The sequence below is a fragment of the Electrophorus electricus genome, chromosome 11 (genome assembly GCF_041902795.1).
Source record: "Electrophorus electricus isolate QZ-2024a chromosome 11, ASM4190279v1, whole genome shotgun sequence".
NCBI classification, from domain to species: domain Eukaryota; kingdom Metazoa; phylum Chordata; class Actinopteri; order Gymnotiformes; family Gymnotidae; genus Electrophorus; species Electrophorus electricus.
In genome coordinates, this window is record NC_137507.1 from 21,172,757 (window position 1) to 21,192,254 (window position 19,498).

Below are 19,498 nucleotides of genomic sequence, written 5' to 3' on the forward strand. Positions count from 1 at the left end.
TCAAGATATAGTTGCTTAATGTAAATATTACTATTTTATTCTTTAGGTTACAGTTTCAAGCTACAATCACGGCTTGCATACTTTAAGTAGTAGTACTCATAAGAGTGTAATTTGGTGTTACTACATGATTGTATTAGTAAATTTAAGCAATGTTAATATATTTCCTTATAATGGGTTTAAACGAAGAGGGAAAAAAGTGTAACATAAATATGGCTACTTTATTTATAGATTACAGAGTAATCCTTTTAGTTTTAGAGAGTACTCATGACCAGTAATATGTAAAAGTAACTAGAGCCTGCTTGTGAAAAACAACTCACAACAAAACATATCTAATCTTGGATGAGTTACCGCAGAGACCCCCCCCCCCCACGCACGTTTTTTTTAAATTATTATTTTGTGCATACAAAATTGTTATATATTTATACGTTTAATTTTTTGTTGTTCATTTCTTAATTTGAGAAAGCCGTGGCCTCGGTGTAAAGGGAATGGCGGAGACATTAAGCTTTTTCCAAGTTACAGCTAAATGTCACCCACAGACATTTTTCCAAAGATAATTTTGATGGCACTGTAAAATCACATCTTCCGATTTTATACCTCTTTCAAATATATCTACATATTTTCCAGAAATTTGAAATACTTTGCGCCTAGCCTAAATACGTAATCTTTTGTTTGTTTGTTTGTTTGTTTTGTGGGCGTTAGTTTAGTGCTCGATTTAACGTCCTCATTTTACTGTAGACGACCACTGATCTTCAAGCAATGTCAGGCAGGACTTGACGTCATGTGTTCGTTTACAGAAGAAAACTCCGGTACGTTGCTGTGCATGGAGAAGCTTGAAGATCTGCTTTCAGCTGTACGAACACGGCCCAAAGCTTAAAGACTGCTTGGCATTCTGGTTATTGTAGTTCACAAAATTGTACCAGTCATTAGATCTTTGAATTTCTTTGTGTTTGTAGGATTTTTTTTTATATTAATATGTATCTCAATTTAGTACGAATAATTTTCCTAATGTGTGTATACGTAGCAAAAAGCTTTGAAGCGGAGTGCGTCGTTCAACTTGATTAAAAACTACAAATTCCGGCTTCCTTCGTTCTTTACGGAGGGTTAACGTCCTAAAACAGACAGTGGGAACTCGGTGGAGAAAAAATAACCGCTTCCGTGTTGTTCTTTACGGATAAATATCATCTTAAAATTAATCAAGCTGGGATTGAATACTATGATGGTTTTATAAGCCGATACGACATTAAAGAATCAGCCATCATAATGTCGTCGTCACAAAGCGCAAAGAAAAGGGACAAGCGAATTCTATCAGGTATCTGCCCTGATTCGAAATGCCAGGCGAAGCTATTCTTCCCTGCTTATGGCTCAATTAGCATTGAATGCACGGAGTGTGGCCAACGCCACGAGCAGAAGAATCTTTTAAATGTGGAAGAAGTAACCGACCCAGATGTTGTGCTTCATAATTTACTAAGAAATGCTTTACTTGGCGTTTCGGGAGCTCCGAAGAAAGGGACGGAGCTAGTTAAAGTGATGGGTCTGTCCAATTATCACTGCAAACTGCTGTCACCGATTCTTACCCGTTACGGCATGGATAAACAAACTGGGAAAGCGAAACTATTGAGAGAGATGAATCAGGGTGAGCTCTTTGACTGCTCGCTGCTGGGTGGGAGGGCTTTCCTTATAGAACAAGAGCATGTATCTACAGTTGGCTATGGTAAGGACAGATCTGGTAGTCTTATATACCTTCATGATACTTTAGAGGAGATTAAGAAAGCCAATAACAACAAAGAATGTCTCATACCAATTCATGTGGATGGAGATGGCCACTGCCTAGTCCATGCTGTTTCCAGGGCATTAGTGGGTCGTGAGCTATTCTGGCATGCACTCAGAGAGAACCTTAAACTCAGTTTCAAGCAGAATCTGGACCGCTACAAGGCTCTCTTCCAAGACTTCATAGACACTGCAGAATGGGAAGACATCATCAATGAGTGTGACCCTTTATTTGTCCCCCCAGAAGGTGTCCCACTTGGCTTGAGGAACATACACATTTTTGGGTTGGCCAATGTGTTGCACCGGCCCATAATCCTATTGGACTCTCTTAGTGGCATGCGGAGCTCAGGTGACTACTCGGCCACATTCCTGCCAGGCCTAGTACCTGAGGAGCAGTGTCGGGGAAGGGATGGCTCTCTAAATAAACCCATCTGCATTGCCTGGAGCAGTTCAGGCAGGAATCATTATCTCCCCCTGGTGGGCATTAAGGGTATGCCACTCCCTAGGCTACCTGCTGCACTGCTGCCCAAAGCTTGGGGTGTTCCACAGGAACTTATCTGCAGGTATGTGAGTCTGGAATCTTGTGGAGGTTGTGTGATTGGAGGTGACAGAAGCCTGCAGGAGAAATACCTCCTTCGATTAGTCAATGCCATGGAGGATGTCTTCATGGAAAAGCACGGCATCCACCCTGCACTCGTGGCTGATGTTCATCAATATATTTACCGTCGTACAGGGGTGATTGGCATTCAGCCAGAAGAGGTGATAGAGGCAGCAAAGAAATCAGTACAGGAGAATCGTTTGCACCGCTGCCTGATATGTTGTGCTCTGTCCGAACTCCATGTACCTCCTGAGTGGCTAGTGCCTGGTGGGAAGCTTTACAATCTGGCAAAGTCCACTCATGGCACTCTGAGAGGGGACAAGAACTACAGCTTCCCACTGAACAACTTGGTATGTTCCTACTGCTCTGAAAGAGATGCCCTGGAGCCCGACTACAAACTCAGCTCACTCTCCACTTGCACCTGGTGCCATGGAACATCGGTGAGGCACATCCGTGGTGATGGATCAGTGGTTTACCTGGATGGGGACCGGACCAATACACGCTCACAGGGAGGAAAGTGTGGCTGTGGCTTTAAACATTACTGGGAGGGGAAGGAGTATGACAACCTTCCAGAGGCATTCCCCATCACACTGGAGTGGGCTGGGCGTGTAGTCCGAGAGACTGTTTACTGGTTCCAGTATGAACTGGAACCAGTGTTGAACAGCAATGTCTATGATGTGGCAATGCGCCTTGTCACCAAGCACTTCCCTGGAGAGTTCGGCAGTGAGATCCTGGTCCAGAAGGTTGTGAACACCATCTTGCACCACACAGCCAAGAAGAACCCAGATGAGTACAATCCAGTGGCCATACAGGGAATTAACACACCAGGGCAAGGAGGTGGCGAGGTGGTGGAGTCAGATGTAAACCCCCCAACAAAGATCATCCTTACAGGGCAGAAGGGTCGCACACTCCATAAAGAGGAGTTGGTGATGAGCCGAACTGAAAGAAACCTGCAACACAGCATCAGCGAGCAAGCGGCTCTGTCCCAGCGCAGACGCACACAACGTCAACGTGTGCAGGATCAGACTGCTGAGCCTCGCCCTGCATCCCCTGCTTCCTCTGCATCCTCTTCAGCTCCACCTACACCTACTAAAGCCCCACCATCTAGTGGGGAAAAGAAGATCCGTGTGACAACAAGTGATGGGCGGCAGGCAACTCTACAGCTGCAGGCGCACACCACCTATGCAGAGCTGCAGGGAGCCATTGCCCAGGCCCTCGGTCTGCAGCCCCAACAGCAGTGTATCCGGTATGGCTTTCCTCCAAGGGAGCTACCCCCACCACCCCCTGAGCAGCAGGACCTCCCTGTGGCCCTACAGCATGGAGACCGTATCACTGTGGAGGTGTTAAGGGAGAAAGTCCCAGATACTCAAACACACACTGCACTGGAAACGCACCCCCATGACACACACACCCATAACCCAATGGAATCCTGGCTCAGCAGGAGCAGTAGCCGAGAGATACAGGACAACATTGACCTGGAGATGTCATCACTATGTCTCCTAGCAACACTCATGGGTAGGCCTCATCACCATGACGACCATGGTTCACATATACATGTCTGCATAACAGTTTTAGAAACTTATAATAGTATTCATGCTGTACTCTTTAAAATGTCTAAACACTGTCTAAAACACTGGTACACAACATAGTGTTATGTTATTGTTATGTTATTCCATTCGTGTATTATGACCCCTTCACTGGTGCATGCGCTGCTGGATTACATTAATCACATGCAGGATACTAAAATATGGCTGCTATGCTCAACTATTAGTTTAGTGTCTAAAATATATGACCTTAATTTGACTGGGAGATTGGTTTACTTGTAAGCATTGTACCTAGTATTTAGTTGTATCTAGTTTAGTCAAGTACTTCTTTGATTAAATATTAGAAGTGAGCAAAAAATCTTAAAATAATAAGGCATACTGCCTGAGCTGGAAATTTGTTATTTAATGGGGCTTTGTATTTGTAACAAATGCAAAGTCTTAAAAGGAAAAAAAAAAGAAGATATGGCTAATACGTCCCAAATAGTTTGATGTGTTGTACAAAGGCAGGTAAAAAGTTATTGGCAGTTTTTAGAGGACCTGACAGAATCCAGGTATGAGAATTTTTTTTTTAATTTTTTGTATTTGTGGCAGTCATCCCTTTGTTTTTTAGTTTTTATTTAATAAATATAAAATTTTAAAACAAGCATTCCCATTTTTATGTTTTTTTTTTCTGCCTACTCCTTTTACTCATAGAGATTTGGGAAGTCTGTAGAACATTAAGTATGCTTCTGGAAAAAGTTTTTTATTCCCTCATTGGGTACTGAGTTAATGGGGTCACTGCAGATCTCAAGTCCTTTCAAGATATAGGTAATATGAAATACGAACACACAAATGCTTCTTAGAGTTCAATAAAAAATGATTATTAACTGAGCATTTTATAAGTTTTATAAGAACATTCTGTATGGTATGGAAGTTACATCTCATAACGTGTTCTAATCAACTTCTTGTTACTGTGCTCTCTGATAAAGGCTTTCTGCATTTTAGATGAAATATATCTTCTAATAAAGTGCATGTATAATTTTCTCCCTGTTAGGTGAGGATGTGTGGTCCTATGCTAAGAAGTTGCCTCATCTCTTTCAACAAGGAGGAGTCTTCTACAATATTGTCAAGAAAGACAAGGGTACATCTCGCTGTGTTCTCTTTGACACCCCCACCCCCAACCACATTTTTATCACGGTTTAGGCTTAGTCACAGTTAGAGTTTAACTCTTCTTCCTGTGTGTAGGCTTAGAAAATGTGTTTGGTGAGGGGTGGGATGTGGTGACCTTACATACTCAGGCCTCTGTCTACTGAAAAAAAAAAAAAACCATGTATACAGTTGTATTCAATTTTGTTGAGGAAATGCTTACAGAACAAGAAGAGGTCATGCAATAGGATTTCAAAACACCAATCATAAACCATTAACACACCAACTAGCCAATCTGTTTATTAATTTTATCTGATTGTTAACTGTTTGGTGTGTTTTTGTGGGCCTGTGACCACGTGTGTCTGTGTGTGAGTTTAGGTCTGTTGGATGGGAAGCACTGCACTCTGCCACACTTAACTGGTAAGATGTTTGTGTTCAACGCTGCGGAAGAGCGTTTGGAGCTCTGTGTGGATGCAGCTGGCCACTTCCCTGTCGGCCCTGATGTGGAGGACCTCATCCAAGAGGCCCTGACTCAGCTCTGCTCTGAGGCCTCACCTTCTCGTAGTCGTGAGGGAAGCCCCTCCCATGGCCTTAAACTGGGCAGTGGGGGTGCAGTGCGCAAGAAGGAGCAGACCATCACTGCCTTCCAGGGTAAAGGTCATTCACTGGGCTCCACCACTGTTGAGCATCAGCCAATTAGGCGACAGCACAGCAGCGGGGTGGACCTGAGTGGTAGTGTACGTGGAGATGAGCTAGCATTGTCAGGGGAGGAGCTTGTGTGTGTGGCCCCTGGCATGCTCACAATGCGTGAGGGGCGTGGTGGGGTAGAGCTAGAGCCAGCGGCGATTGAGGCTCAACGACGACGCCTACAGGAGATGGTGTCAAACATACAGGCTTCTATGGACAAACACTTACGGCAGCAGACCACACCGACCACCACTACAAGTACCACCAATAGGAATGATGAAAAGGAGGAGAAGCCAGATGAACAAGAAGAGATGGAGAGCCAAGGGACAGAGCCTTCAGGCGCCTCTGAGCCCATGGACCAATCCTGATGAAGTGTCCTCTCTCTCTCACACATATATCAATTTCTGATTTATGTAGTACACACACACACACACACACACACACACACACACACACGTATGCAGTCAATTGTATACATTTATACAGAGTCATTCTACTAACCCATAGCAGTGCAGTGTGTTTACTGCTATGTGTGTGTGCATGCGCATGTGCGCACGCATTTATGAGAAATAGTCTTAAGGAGTTTGGTGTTGAGCAAAAGTAATGGTTTAAAAATATTCTATTAGAGCATACATACTTCATATATGCGCTTTACAAACATGCTTAATTACAGAACACACTATCAGGCTTACAGAGTGTATGTGTATAACTAATTGTGTATAGTCCAGAATTGATCAAAGTGCATATGGTGATCAATAAACAGAGCTTCCTGTAGCAATTTGTATTTAACCCCAAAGCAGACACACAAACACACCATTCTTGACTGGTGGCAGTGGAATGTTTATATCAGTTCATAGGGATGTGAAATGTGTCTGAATTGTTTTAATCTGGCTCAGATAATACCAATTAGTATTGATTAGAATTTCCTCAACAGGCTCTGAGTGATGTGTGTGCGTGATGCTAAATATTCCTGAAGGTGGGGCTTGGTTTGAGTTCCTGATTCCCAGATAAAGGCTGGTTTTCGATTGAATTAGCACTTTTAGTGAAAAATCCACTGGAGGCCTTCACCTATCCATTTTTATTGTGACCAGGATGTGTATCTCTTTCAGAAGTCACAATGTTACAAAATAGAGCCAAATAGGCAAAATATATATAGAAAGAATGAATAAGGCATAAGGAATTTGTTTAATTTAGACTCACAGTGCTATATACAGATTTGTTCTATAAGACTAATTTTGGTTTTAAAATGCTGTATCTGTAGTTAATTCTCTGAAAGACACTTTAATAAATTGTAAGACTGGAGATAATGTGCTTTCTGTTTGACACTTCAAACGGTTAGAAGATAGCAATGCTTATACATTATAATATGACTTAATTGAAGCTTCTTAGTTTTTGTTTTAGGATGCTGGAGAGGCTGCAGATGTTTGCTAACAGGCAAGTGTTTTGCTCTGGCCACTGGCAAGGATGGGAGTAGTGGAGAAGGAGAATATGTTCACATTAGCCAGTGGTATGGCAGCCTTTTACAGTGCAGGCTGCCATCAGCCATGCACATACCCACAGCCTTAACAGTCAGTACAGTTTACCTACAACACATAGTACACACCCTGCCTCCATCCATACCCGTATTCTTTGCAAAGTGTTATACAAGTTCTTAATGGAGTGGTGCCAACTCTTCCATCTATCTCCTCTGTAAGGTTTTTGTTTTGTTTTGTTTTTTTAAAATCCAATATCAGGCAGATAAAAAGGTGCCATAAAACATTCCTCCACGCCTGGGGGCTAAAAGTACAGAAAGGAGGAGTAGCCTTGGAATATGAACTGGGTTTACATATGACCAGCTAGATGAATAAAAAGAATGAAAATATTGTCTGAGATGAATAGGATTTTTTTTCATTTGCTTAATGGCTTTCCCCTGAATATGTAGTAGTAATAATAATAATAATAAAAATACAATATCCATCAGGATGGATAGAGTATGTTTGTTAGCACTGCTCACAAATATTGATAATAGCTTGATCAGCACTAATAATAAAATAAATTTTTTTTCCAACATTTGAGTTTGATTATCTAACTGATGGGGTGGTGGACTGTAAGTTGTGTATTATAGTAGTATATATTGTAAAATACTTTATTCTGTACATATTTTTTTTTTTTTTTTTGGGGGGGGGGGGGGGGGGTAGATCTGTTTTCTTGCTGTTTGCCAATAAAGAAGTTTGAAGAGCCCACACAGCTGAATTGTTTTGCATGTGTAATGAATTTCCAGGCTAACAACAAAATAAACTTACTGACTCGCTGCAACATGCTGTGGTTATTGGTGTCTGATAGTTACCATGACAACAACCTTGCTTTTAGGGATCCACTCTCCTAACCCAGTTCTGTTATTCAAGACCTTAAGGAATCATTATTGAATAAAAAGGTTTCTTTATTACAGCAGATGGGTATAATAATTGAAAGCAGCAAATCTGCAAATGGTAAGGTCATATCATCATATTTATATTGTATCTGAACATTTTGACTGCAATGCCATAATGACTTAAAGGCTAAAACTTTACCACAGACACTACACTCTGCAAAACAATGGGTTGGCAATTGAATGATGAGAATTTGTCAATTATCCTGGTCACAACACACAATTATCAGCAAATTTACATTGTTTTATTTGTCTATATATATGATCAGTAAAAAGTATGCAGGTGATCAGTACAGTTTCATGGATGCTGCAAACAGATTACTAAGATCCTCTTCTGTGTGAGATCTAGGAGCCAGTTTTGTCACCCGCTCCTGCAAAGCACACAAACACAAACTAATGCCTGTCAAATAATGTGCAGACTCCGTGCACTGAAAAAAATGAGGAGAACAAATGATACATTATGTTCTAGTTACTGTTTTACCAGCTGAAGGCTAAAGTGGGTATTTTATACCACAGGGCTGAGAATATGCCAGAGGGGCGCAAACCTGAGGAATAGTCCCTTTCACAAGGACAGGGATGTCGTCTTTACTGTATCCAATTGCAGACAAGCCATCTTCCACTTCCAGGTCATATAAGAAGTTCTTCACTGTGTCTGCCAAGACAAACCCAGCATCACCTAGCTTCACATTCCTCACGTCAACACCTGACCACCACACACAAACATACACATAAGCACATACAGGCATATGTAAACACACACATACAAAATTAAGACAGTTGAGGCCTGCTTAAGGCAATCCAGATTTCACTTCTTTTCCAAAATTTAAAATAAAATTGTCAGTGCTGATAGAAATACCCCCATCCCTAACTGAAGGCTTAATTCTGTTTACATGGCAGTTTTCCTGAAAGCATGGAAGGCTTTTAATTTGTGGGCACAAGTGCATGCATTACCCAGTATTTCTGCTGCCTCCAGGTGGCGCTCAGGGCACATGCTGGCAGTGAATGTAAATACAGCAGGGGAGGTGAGAACCACAGAGAGACCATGAGGCTGAGAGTCATACACACAAACACACACACACAAAGTGTGTAAAAATATGAGGAAACCACAAGCAGTATATATAACTTTGAACTTTTGATTACTTAAATATATTCTTTAATACATTAACCGTGTGGATTTTCACATTTGCATCACACATTGTTTCACTTTATAATGTTAAGTGTTTGTGAAATTCTTCCACTTCTTGTTTAAGTTTTGTTTATTGCTCATACATGAGCTCACCACTAAGGGATGATCCACATCATAACCTTTGGCTTTATGAGTTTTGACATTCCCAGCAATAGGGTATGACATCCCATGACTGAATTATAAAAAGAGAAGAAGCATTTAGTAAAAAAAAAACTATTGCATTGAAGAGGAAATCACTTACCGGGCTTCTGAGCTGAGTAGTCAATCAGTCAACTAACTAATTGCTTCTCTCAGTGCTTATGAATCTGAAATCCTCGATATTAATACATTTAAAAAATAAAGCATAACAAAAAAGTAAACAAAATATTCAGCAACTGAATACAAACTTGTTCCATATGTCCAACACCACCATACAAGAGGGTAGAATCACAATTCATTCTTCAAGAGTGACTTTACTCTTGGTAAATTAAGAACCCATTGTATTCACTAAGATATAGATAGCTAGGATAAAGAACGATTTTGCGTTCTTTTATCTGCCATTATGCAAAAATATTGAAACAGTGGGCTCTGATTACTGCACTCACTGGAGATGGTACTTCTGTATGTTGTTAGTGGGTAAGAGCTTTTCTTATAGTGGAATACTACAAATCTCATAAATTATTTACTTTTTTTTAATTGTACCATTATCTATGTTTTGGTATAATATGTGATTGAGAACTGAGATGAGCTTTTTCCCTGCTATAACAAAGGGTTAATACACATTCATATTTGTAAATTGGGTGTAAAAATTTACCATAAATGAACCCCTGCATTGCCAAAGCCAATTCCAGCAAACACACTGGCCAAATGCATGCCGGAGCGCGCCTCCACATCATCTGGGTCACGCACAGCTCTGACACACATACACAACCAGGCACTCATTCATGCATATGGGTATATGTAGAGTATATAATAATATACATTATACATCACTTGCATTATACATTACATGAAATCAGACAATTGTATATAGATTTTGGGCAAATGTACTGGCACACTAGAATTGCATTGCTGAGTTTCACATATTTTAAATCAAAATGAAATACTTTTGCTAGTTTATTGATCAAGACAAAGCAGTTGGGGAAAAATTTACTTTTTGAACCAGAACTGTACATTCCCATCAGTGTGAGTTACAACTAAATAAATCAGGGTAAAATTAAACTGAATGCTAACCCTTTATGCTTATAGTTGAAGAGTGGGGCAGATTTTCAGCAGAAAGGAGATGGTTACAAATGTTTGGAAACATTAAATTCTTAGATGAAATAAATTTTGGACCAGGCCTCTTTATGATTTTATAAACAAAATTAATTAACTTTTATTTTTCTCCGCTTCAGAGAAAGGATATGGCCAATATGTATGGGTACTAATAACTTGCCTAGAACTGTAACTTGCTCACATTCTGGTGTACCTTTTTAAGTATTTGGAGACCATGTGGAGGGCATGCCTTGCCCAAACATCACTGATTGGGTTGCTGCCTTGGTAGGCAGGGCGGTTAATGGGGTTGGAAGGGCACGGACTTCTCATGTTATATGGCAATGCGGTGAAGGATTCCAGTGCGTGGCTGGGTGGGAGTTGGGCAAGGGCTCAGAATTAATATGCATATAATGATAGACATAGTACTTCACTGACTATACATATCAGACCCAATTAATGCAGTGACCATTACCAAAGCACATCAAAGCCACTGTTGGCAGCCACTCTGGTGGGCATGTGCAGTGTGTGCAATGGGTCCACCAACCCCAAAGTAGGTCTCAGCATTCGACTTGCTATGCCTAAAAGAAAATCACATGGACAGGTGTGCACACGTATACATATGCATGCATACATATACATAAATGTAATAATTAAGCAGTCACACTACCTCAGGCTTGACAACAAGCCTCTAAGATCCTGGACCCATGAAGTGGCAAAGCCTCCAGTGTAAATGTGACTTTTGTAAATGTGGTCGATTTTGTAAATGTGGTGAATTCTGTTAAGCAGTTTATTGGTGATAATTCTGTTGTAATTTTCACACACCTGTCTTGGCTTTCAGGTCTTCAAAATCAAATATGGCCACACCTGTGGTCTCACTCCCAGTACCTGCTGTAGTGGGAACTAAAACAAACACACATGGACAGACAAATACAATATCTATCTTGTCCATCTGACTCTTTTGAGTTTGTGATTGTGTCTTATTTTGTGCATATATTCCAGTGCATGTGTCAGTATTAACAATTTGCAATTTTAATGTTCCTTGTAACTGAGATTGTGTGTATGTTTATACATACCAGCGATTAGAGGCTTCAGTGGTCCGGTAATTGGCTTTCCTTTCCCGATTGGTGCATTTACGAAATCTAGAAACTCAGCCTCCGTGTTACATGCATAGAGATTGGCTGCTTTACAGGTATCTATCACAGAGCCACCTCCCACAGCTACAAATGTATCAAAATCTTTTTTCTTCACAAAATCAATTGCCACTTTAAAACTGAAAATGGAAAGAATTTATGTTGTTCAACCATTAGATAAATAATCCTCTAAAAATATGCCTCTCAAACTATTAAAAATACTCTGTGACAGTAAGTTCCGACTGTATCTCTGTTAACACTGTATATGTTTGTGTGTATGTTTTATGTATACATAACTGTGTTCTAAAAGTTCTCTATTTACTGTTCATCCAGTTTTATAGGGAATAGTCATACAGAAAGTTTTCAGATGCTTTCTATTTTTTTACTTATTGGTATGTTTCAGTCTCTTAAAATGAATTAAATAAAAAAAAAATTCTCATCAATATTCATATAGTGACAAAACAAAATAACAATGACAAAACAAAAAAACAGATTTTTGGAATGTTTTGTAAATGTATTCAAAAATGTTTTTAATTGTATTTTTTTTAAACGTATTTAAAATACTTTTATTAGTATTTCAAGTATTAGTATTTAAAATACTTCTTGGCAATGACCCTACAATCTTGGCACACACTTCTGTTGAAAGTTTCTCCCATTCTTCTTGGCATAATTATTTATGCTGAGCCATGTTGGATGGGGAGCTTCAGTAGACAAGCCATTTTCAGGTTTCTTCAGAAAAGCTATATTGTTGTCAGGGATGTACTCTGGCTGGGCCACCATGGGACTTCTCAATGTGCTTCTCAAAGCCAGTCCTGTGTTTTCTTTGGGTCGTTGCCTTGCTGAAATGTAAACATTCACCTAAACCTGGAAAAAGTTTTCACCCAGGATTGCTCTATATTTAAATGCATCCATCTTTCCCTTTACCCTGACTAGTCTCTTAGTCCCTGTCCTTGATGCTGCCACTATCATGTTTGACTGTTGAGATCAATATTAATGAGGTGATGTTCAGTGCCTGGTTTCCAGAATTGTGGACAAACAGTTCCAACTTCATTTTATCAGACTGGAAGATCTTACTTCTCAAGGTCTCAAGAATTGTTCAAGTTCCTTCTGGTAAACTCCATGCAGGCTCTGATGTGCAAGGAATGGCTTACATTTGGTCATGGCCTGATTGTTTGGGTACATTTGAAGATGATGAAAGCTACCTTGCTCTTTGGCAATTTTAATGCTACATAAATTTTGTAATGCTCAGATCTCTGCCTTGACACAATCCTTTATCTTGCAGGTCTACAGACAATACAGAGTTGGTTTTCACTGAGTTACATAACTCACCAGCCACTTTATTAGGTATACCTTGCTAGTATTTGTTTGGGCTCCCTTTTGCCTTCACAGCTGCCTTCATTCCTCATGGCATAGATTCAACAAAGGTGCAGGAAACACTCCTCAGAGATTTTGGTGCATATTGACATGACAGAATCATGTGGTTGCTGCAGATTTATTGGCTGCACATCCATGATCCAAATCTACCATTCCACATTCCAGAGGTGCTCTATTGGATTGAGATTTGGTGATTGTGGAGGCCATTTGAGTACAGCAACGGAGTAACAGTGAGTGGTAAAAAGGCGGATGCATATGCGGAGAAGAGCGAGATTTATTATGGGCAAATCTAAAATCAGAGTTGTTCGGGCAGTCCAGGGTTATAGAGCCAACACACAGAGCATGGGGATACATGATTAAACAAACAAAACACACGAAGGCAAACAGGGGAAACAGGCTATAACAAAGGCTAGGAAACACGAAGGTTAGGATAAACACAAAGGCACAGAGTACATCCCAGAGGTGCTCTACTGGATTGAGATCTGGTGATTCTCGAGGCCATTTGAGTACAGTTTCTTGCGCTCTTTGCCAGGCAACGTTTTTTCCAATCTACAATTTTGGTGAGCCTGTATGAATTATAGCCTCAGTAATTTGTTCTAAGCTGATAGGAGTAGCACCCAGTGTGGCACCCAAAATCAAATAAGGCCACACCTGTGGTCTCACTCCTTGTACTGCTGTAACGGGAACTAAAACAAACGCACATAAAGGAAAATACTTGCACACACATGTGGACAGAGAAATACAATATCTATCTAGTCCATCTAACTCATCTTTGTGAGTTTTTAACTGTGTCTTATTTTGTGCATACATGCAAGTGAATTTGCGAGTATTAACAATTTGCGATTTTAATGTTCCTTGTGATTCAGTGTGTATGTGTGTTTGTGTTAATACATACCCTTGCAAAACTGCTTCATGGTTCAATGTGTTGAGCATTCAGAGATGCTCTTCTGCATACTTTGGCTGTAATGAGTGGTTATTTGAGTTACCCTTGCCTTTCTATCAGCTCGAACCACTCTGGCCATTCTCTGAACTGCCGCTCACTGGATATTTTCTCTTTTTAGAACCATTCCCTGCAAACCCTAGAGATGGATGTGCATGACATTCCCTGCAAATCAGCAGTTTCTGAATTACTCAGCCCATCAAGTGCCAACAACCATGCCACATTCAAAGTCACTTAAATCACCTTTCTTCCATATTCTAATGCTCGATTTGAACTTTAACAGGTTGTCTTGACCATGTGTACATGCCTAAATGTATTGAGTTGCTGTCATGTGATTGGCTGTTTAGATATTTTTGTTATATAGGTATGACTTTCCTAATTATGTGCAATCAATTCATTTAGGCACATGTGGATTCCAGTGAAGTTACATTTCAAAGACAATTGACACAGGTAAGATGCACCAGAGCTCAACTGTGAGTATCTGTAACGGTGAGTGGTAAGGAGGCGGACGCATATGCGGAGAAGAGCGAGATTTATTATGGGCAAATCCAAAATCACAGTCGTTAGGGCAGTCCAGGGTCATAGAGCCAACATGCAGAGCATGGGGATACATGATTAAACAAACAAGACACATGAAGGCAAACAGGGGAAACAGGCTATAACAAAGGCTAGGATAAACACAAAGGCACAGAGTACAAAGAAACACAACCATTTGAATAAACAATGAACAGCCAAGACACAGGGAACACAACAGGGTATAAATACATTAACTTAACAAGGTAGAAACGAGGGACAGGTGTAAGCAATCAAACAAGGGGCGGTGAAAACAAAACTAGGGCATTTAAATAAAATACACAAGACATGGAAACGGAAGATGGGAGGGACTAATCGTGACAGTATCATAATAAAGGGTTGGAATACTTAATTGTTAATACAATAATTTAGCAATAATTCATTCCAAAACATTCCAAAACAAATGTCCTTTGTCACTGTACAGTATTGTGTGTAGATTGATGATGAAAATATGAGTTTCAATTTTAAGACTGACTATTTATTTCTCTAAAACAAACAAAAAGGGTCTGAAAACTTTCTGTATGCACCCTTCAGTAAGTGAACAAGTCAAAGGGTGTAAATAGGTTTTAAAAAGTGTATTAGCAAATCAAAACATTCACAGCTTAGTGTTCTTTTCAAATGACACTTTGCAGTAGCCTTATATAGAAACACCACACACATACTCACACACCTGCTATCTGTAGGTTCCACCCTCACACTGTCGTAGCATTCATACTTCACACCGTGTTTAGTTAGAGAGTCCAACACTGCCATTACTGGTGGCAACTTGGCCAGGTTTTTGTCCGTCATCAAACACACATTCCGTGCACCCAAATTCTTCAGGTCCTGATGCAAAAAAAAAAGGAGAAAAGGCCATTCTTTGTTACAAGCTTCCTGATTAGACCAGCTGTTACTGATTAGAACTTTAGTGAAATAAATCACTATATCAAGGTTCCCAAAGTTGGACTAAACTAATTTCCCTTTGAAAATCAGACATTTTGAAAAAATGCTTATTCATATACTGACACAACTCAAAGTAACTGGTGTATATATTTGTTTAAGCATGTATAAACTGTATTAACAAATTCACATGAGCATGCACCAACAGTGGCTTTCAGAGACAAATAATGTTTTTATTTTAAATGAAGGAATTGTTTTCATTTTCTTGGAGATTTTAGGCATTTCTGCACTAAATAGCACTGTACACTAAACTATGAACTACACTATATTACAACAGAGAATCAGATTTCTGTATTTTCTGTATCATGCTCACTTTTATTTTTATCAAATAAAAATATTACCATGCCAATCTCTTTAGTCACTCCCTCTCCATATCTGATATTAGAACAGGCCATCTGAAATATGATAAAAAAAAAAAAAACATTATTAGAATCTCCACAGACAATTTAGAACGTGGGATCGATTTTTATTTACGTGGCTCTAAGGAAAACCCATGAAAATACACTTAAAGGTTAATTCTAATTTTAAATGATATAATTAATAACATGGTTAGGAGGGTTATTTGAAAAAATGTATTCCGTTACATGAACTCAGCAGATGTGTAAAAGTTGTCGATACAAACAACATGCCCCTTCCCCAGCAGTCCAGCGTTGCAGAGAAGGCACTTAGCTAAAATGACCAATACGTAAATTTCTGTCAAATTGGCTCCACCAATGTAAACCTTCTAGGTAGGTCCGTTTTATAAATAATGTTATGGTATTGGTGAGAAAACAGTTCTTCATACCGAAAATCTGGTTGGAATACGTAGAGTAAAAACATTCTTCTCCAATGGGCGATCATACACATTATTTTTACGAAGACAGTACTCTCATTAGAAATTGTGTGTCACTCGGTTGAGAAGGGTACGTATCTTGAAATGTGTAACGTACACCAATAATCTAATTACTGCCTTTTTGTGTAGCTATAATGGTATAGTTTTATCCTGATTACGTAACGCCATTACATGTATTGCCAACCTTGATTATTACTATAAATACATAATTATAAAGGAATATCATCAAGGTATAATTTGCATATATTTTGGCTACTGATACTGACCTCAAATGCATAGTCAGTTGCCCTCCCACCGGCATGGCCTGAACCCAGTCACATAGAGAAATACTTTTTAGATGCATGCAGATCCACGCTTTGCATTAATACTATATTAACTATGCTATCTCTTAGTATTTGTACGGCACACATGTACCTGGATGATATGTGAACAAGGAATGCATGTGTGAGTGAGCAGGACACCTGCATCTGTTAAAAGTAACACACTGTATTTTACATTGCATATATGACCCTTGGATCAGCAGTTGCCCAAGTCCTGAATGGCGGTTTTAGAAAAGAAGGGAACTGCTAGCTGTGCAAATTAGTTGAAAAGAAAATCTGAGTAGGGTATTCTGACTCATTGAAAACACAAAACTCCTGGACTCATATGACTGAACACACACAAAAAAGTAAATAAATAAATAAATAAAAATTAATTTTTTAAATTAATGCTACTCCCACTTATGCAGTCGAATTTAAGGTTATAAGATGGTCAGTGCATTTCTCTTAGATGTTTCATCACAGCACCCCGACAAACTCTTACTGAAAACGTGCAGCACTTGGTGTTGTTCTAGTCTACTGTTTAATTATTTATATATTATGACGGTAGTTATCATTAGCTTACATTAACCTACCAAATTTAACCTGGAACAAGATAGGTATGTTGGGTAAATGTTATTTTTATAAATCGTGGTATTATTACATTTACATTTACGGCATTTAGCACTGGTATTATAACAAAAAGTTTTACGCAGGCCTATGTCATAAAATATTAAATGCCAACTAGTTCGCTTGTATGGTCTCTAAACGCCTTCTTAATGCATTTAGTAGACTTACTCTGCACTGGCCAGCTGTCTCAGTAAACGTGCAACCCTTGTACGATCTGCCATGACTTTACAATCGTCCTTGCGGCCGGGACAATGACGATATAAATATAACCAGAGGTCGCGAATTAACTTCCGCTGTTTTCACAGCAGGATAGTAGCGCAACCAAAACGTTCTCTGGCTGCTCAGCTTGGAAGGCTGCGTGCCGCCCCCTCGAGGGCAGCCAATGAAATAACAACCAATAGGAAACATTGCTTTAATGTAGATAACAAATTACTTATGCAGTAGATTAAAATAAGGTATTGCACGGTATTACACATAGTATTATTGAATCTCTATCCGACTTCCTTAAAGATCGTTCTATTCACAACAATATCAGATTGGTACTAGATTTAGAGGCTGATGGAGGTAGACTTGAGGATTATGGTTTATTCCTAAAAACTGTGGAACAAATGCCAAAAGCCTTAAAGTTCATATTATTTTCAAAAGGTTCAGGGATGTACCTCAATGTGTACATATATGAATTGATGGCAATCCACAATCATCCATTTACATCTATTCAAGGAATACCAGTTAAGGGTGAAATCAAATATTTGGGTATAAATATTTCTGAGGAATTAAAGTATATAGAGAAAGCAAAATTGAAAGTATCTTGATGAAGAGTAAAATGATTTTAAAAGTACAGATAGATTTGTCTATTTTTGGAAGCATACTTCTATCTAAAGAAGCCCTATCAAGAATTATTTACCTGACCTATTCTCTGGCTATCCCAGATAATATGATTAAATTAAATAACCAGATCATTATGTTTTACTTTATTTGGAAGAAGAGAACTCATTATATAAGAAATAATATAAGAAATATATAAGAAATGGAGATATTGTAAAATCTCTAGAAGAACGAGGTTTAAAGAGCACTTATTTTGATCATATACATGGTACACTAAAGTTGAAGTGGTTAAAAATTCTTTATAAGCCAGCATGAAAGTTTTAGCCACAGAATTCTTCTTAGATATGATTTTGAGATATTGATAAATTATCAGTCAAGTTATCTACATGTCGGCACCAGGCCGAGGCCCCCTCCGGCCACCAGAGGGAAGCCTCGAATCAACCGCACTACTAATCAGGCTTGATGCCCAACAGCTGGGCTAGACCTTATATAAGCCCAGCGACCCAGTCACACTATGCTGGGTTTTTGCTAAAGTTCCGAGCCAATCTCCTAGCCGCTAACTTAAGGTATTGAGGTCTGTGCGTTCTTGTCTGCGAGGGTGTTCGTGTTTTTACACGTCGCCTCCTCTCTCCAGTTTCCCCTCTCGAGGCTTTCCTTAGCCATTAAAATTCCTCCTCGTTTTCTGGTTTTGTTTGCGAAGTTTTAGTTTGATTTTCCCCAGTGCATCGGGGTTTCCATTTCTTCCCGTGGCGTCCTTTGTTCTCTCCTTTTCTTGTTTTTTTTTCTTTTCTTTTTTTCCCCCCTTTTTTACCTGATCTAACTGTTCTGCAGAGGGGCCCGCCATTGTTAGAGCGTGGTTGTTCACCCAGTAGGCTGTTGGTGTCCTCACCTGGCTGACGTGGGTTCGAGCCCACCTTGCATAATCGCTCTCACAAATAACTAATATGCCGATTTGGAACAATAAATGTATTCTGATGAAGACATCTATTAAAATCACTCTTATTGTCACATCATACTTACACAGGAGTTGGGTGGGTATTTACTCCTGTAGTTGAATATCTATAACTTGAATTTAATGCTGATTTAAGTTAATGTGTATTTTGCAAAACAGGAATAGAAACATGAGCACATCAGATGTTCTCTTTTAACATGTGCAAGCTACTTTGCGAGGATTTTCACAATTGGGTATAATAATTTAATTATGCTAACCCTGTTTTATAGCAATATTAGATTTTGTTTTATAATGGAGGTTAGAAATGTGGAATTCTTATTTAATAACTTGATAATACTTGTCAAATACCTTTTACACAAATGTACATTCTTAAGACACCCCATAACTTACAGATTGTTTTTCTGAGATGTCTGTTTATTTTGATTCACTAACAATTAGTTGATCTAAGAAAGCCCAATAT

At 39.3% G+C, this 19,498-nt stretch overlaps 2 protein-coding genes across 6 annotated transcripts; one reads left to right on the forward strand and one right to left on the reverse strand.

Annotated features, from left to right (window-relative positions):
• The first annotated feature begins 1,129 nt into the window (after positions 1-1,129).
• On the forward strand, positions 1,130-7,851 carry vcpip1 (valosin containing protein (p97)/p47 complex interacting protein 1). The gene is made up of 3 exons (XM_027025935.3): positions 1,130-3,880; positions 4,943-5,029; positions 5,413-7,851. The coding sequence occupies exons 1-3, from the start codon at positions 1,261-1,263 to the stop codon at positions 6,087-6,089; spliced, it is 3,384 nt and encodes a 1,127-aa protein (XP_026881736.1). The 5' UTR covers positions 1,130-1,260; the 3' UTR covers positions 6,090-7,851.
• A 268-nt stretch (positions 7,852-8,119) lies between these two features.
• adhfe1 (alcohol dehydrogenase iron containing 1) lies at positions 8,120-17,593 on the reverse strand. Of its 5 annotated transcripts, XM_027025924.3 has the most exons (14): positions 17,430-17,593; positions 16,750-16,802; positions 16,602-16,639; positions 15,845-15,898; positions 15,235-15,389; positions 11,621-11,817; positions 11,370-11,447; positions 11,020-11,125; positions 10,762-10,914; positions 10,108-10,206; positions 9,408-9,486; positions 9,080-9,176; positions 8,674-8,831; positions 8,120-8,499 (listed from the first exon to the last, which is right to left on the reverse strand). In XM_027025924.3, the coding sequence occupies exons 1-14, from the start codon at positions 17,480-17,482 to the stop codon at positions 8,416-8,418; spliced, it is 1,404 nt and encodes a 467-aa protein (XP_026881725.2). In that variant the 5' UTR covers positions 17,483-17,593; the 3' UTR covers positions 8,120-8,415. The 5 variants fall into 5 exon arrangements, with proteins under 5 accessions (XP_026881725.2, XP_081579792.1, XP_081579793.1 ...); XM_081723666.1 differs by lacking the exon at positions 16,750-16,802 and having other exon boundaries at positions 17,430-17,569; XM_081723667.1 differs by lacking the exon at positions 16,602-16,639 and having other exon boundaries at positions 17,430-17,522.
• Positions 17,594-19,498: the final 1,905 nt, after the last annotated feature.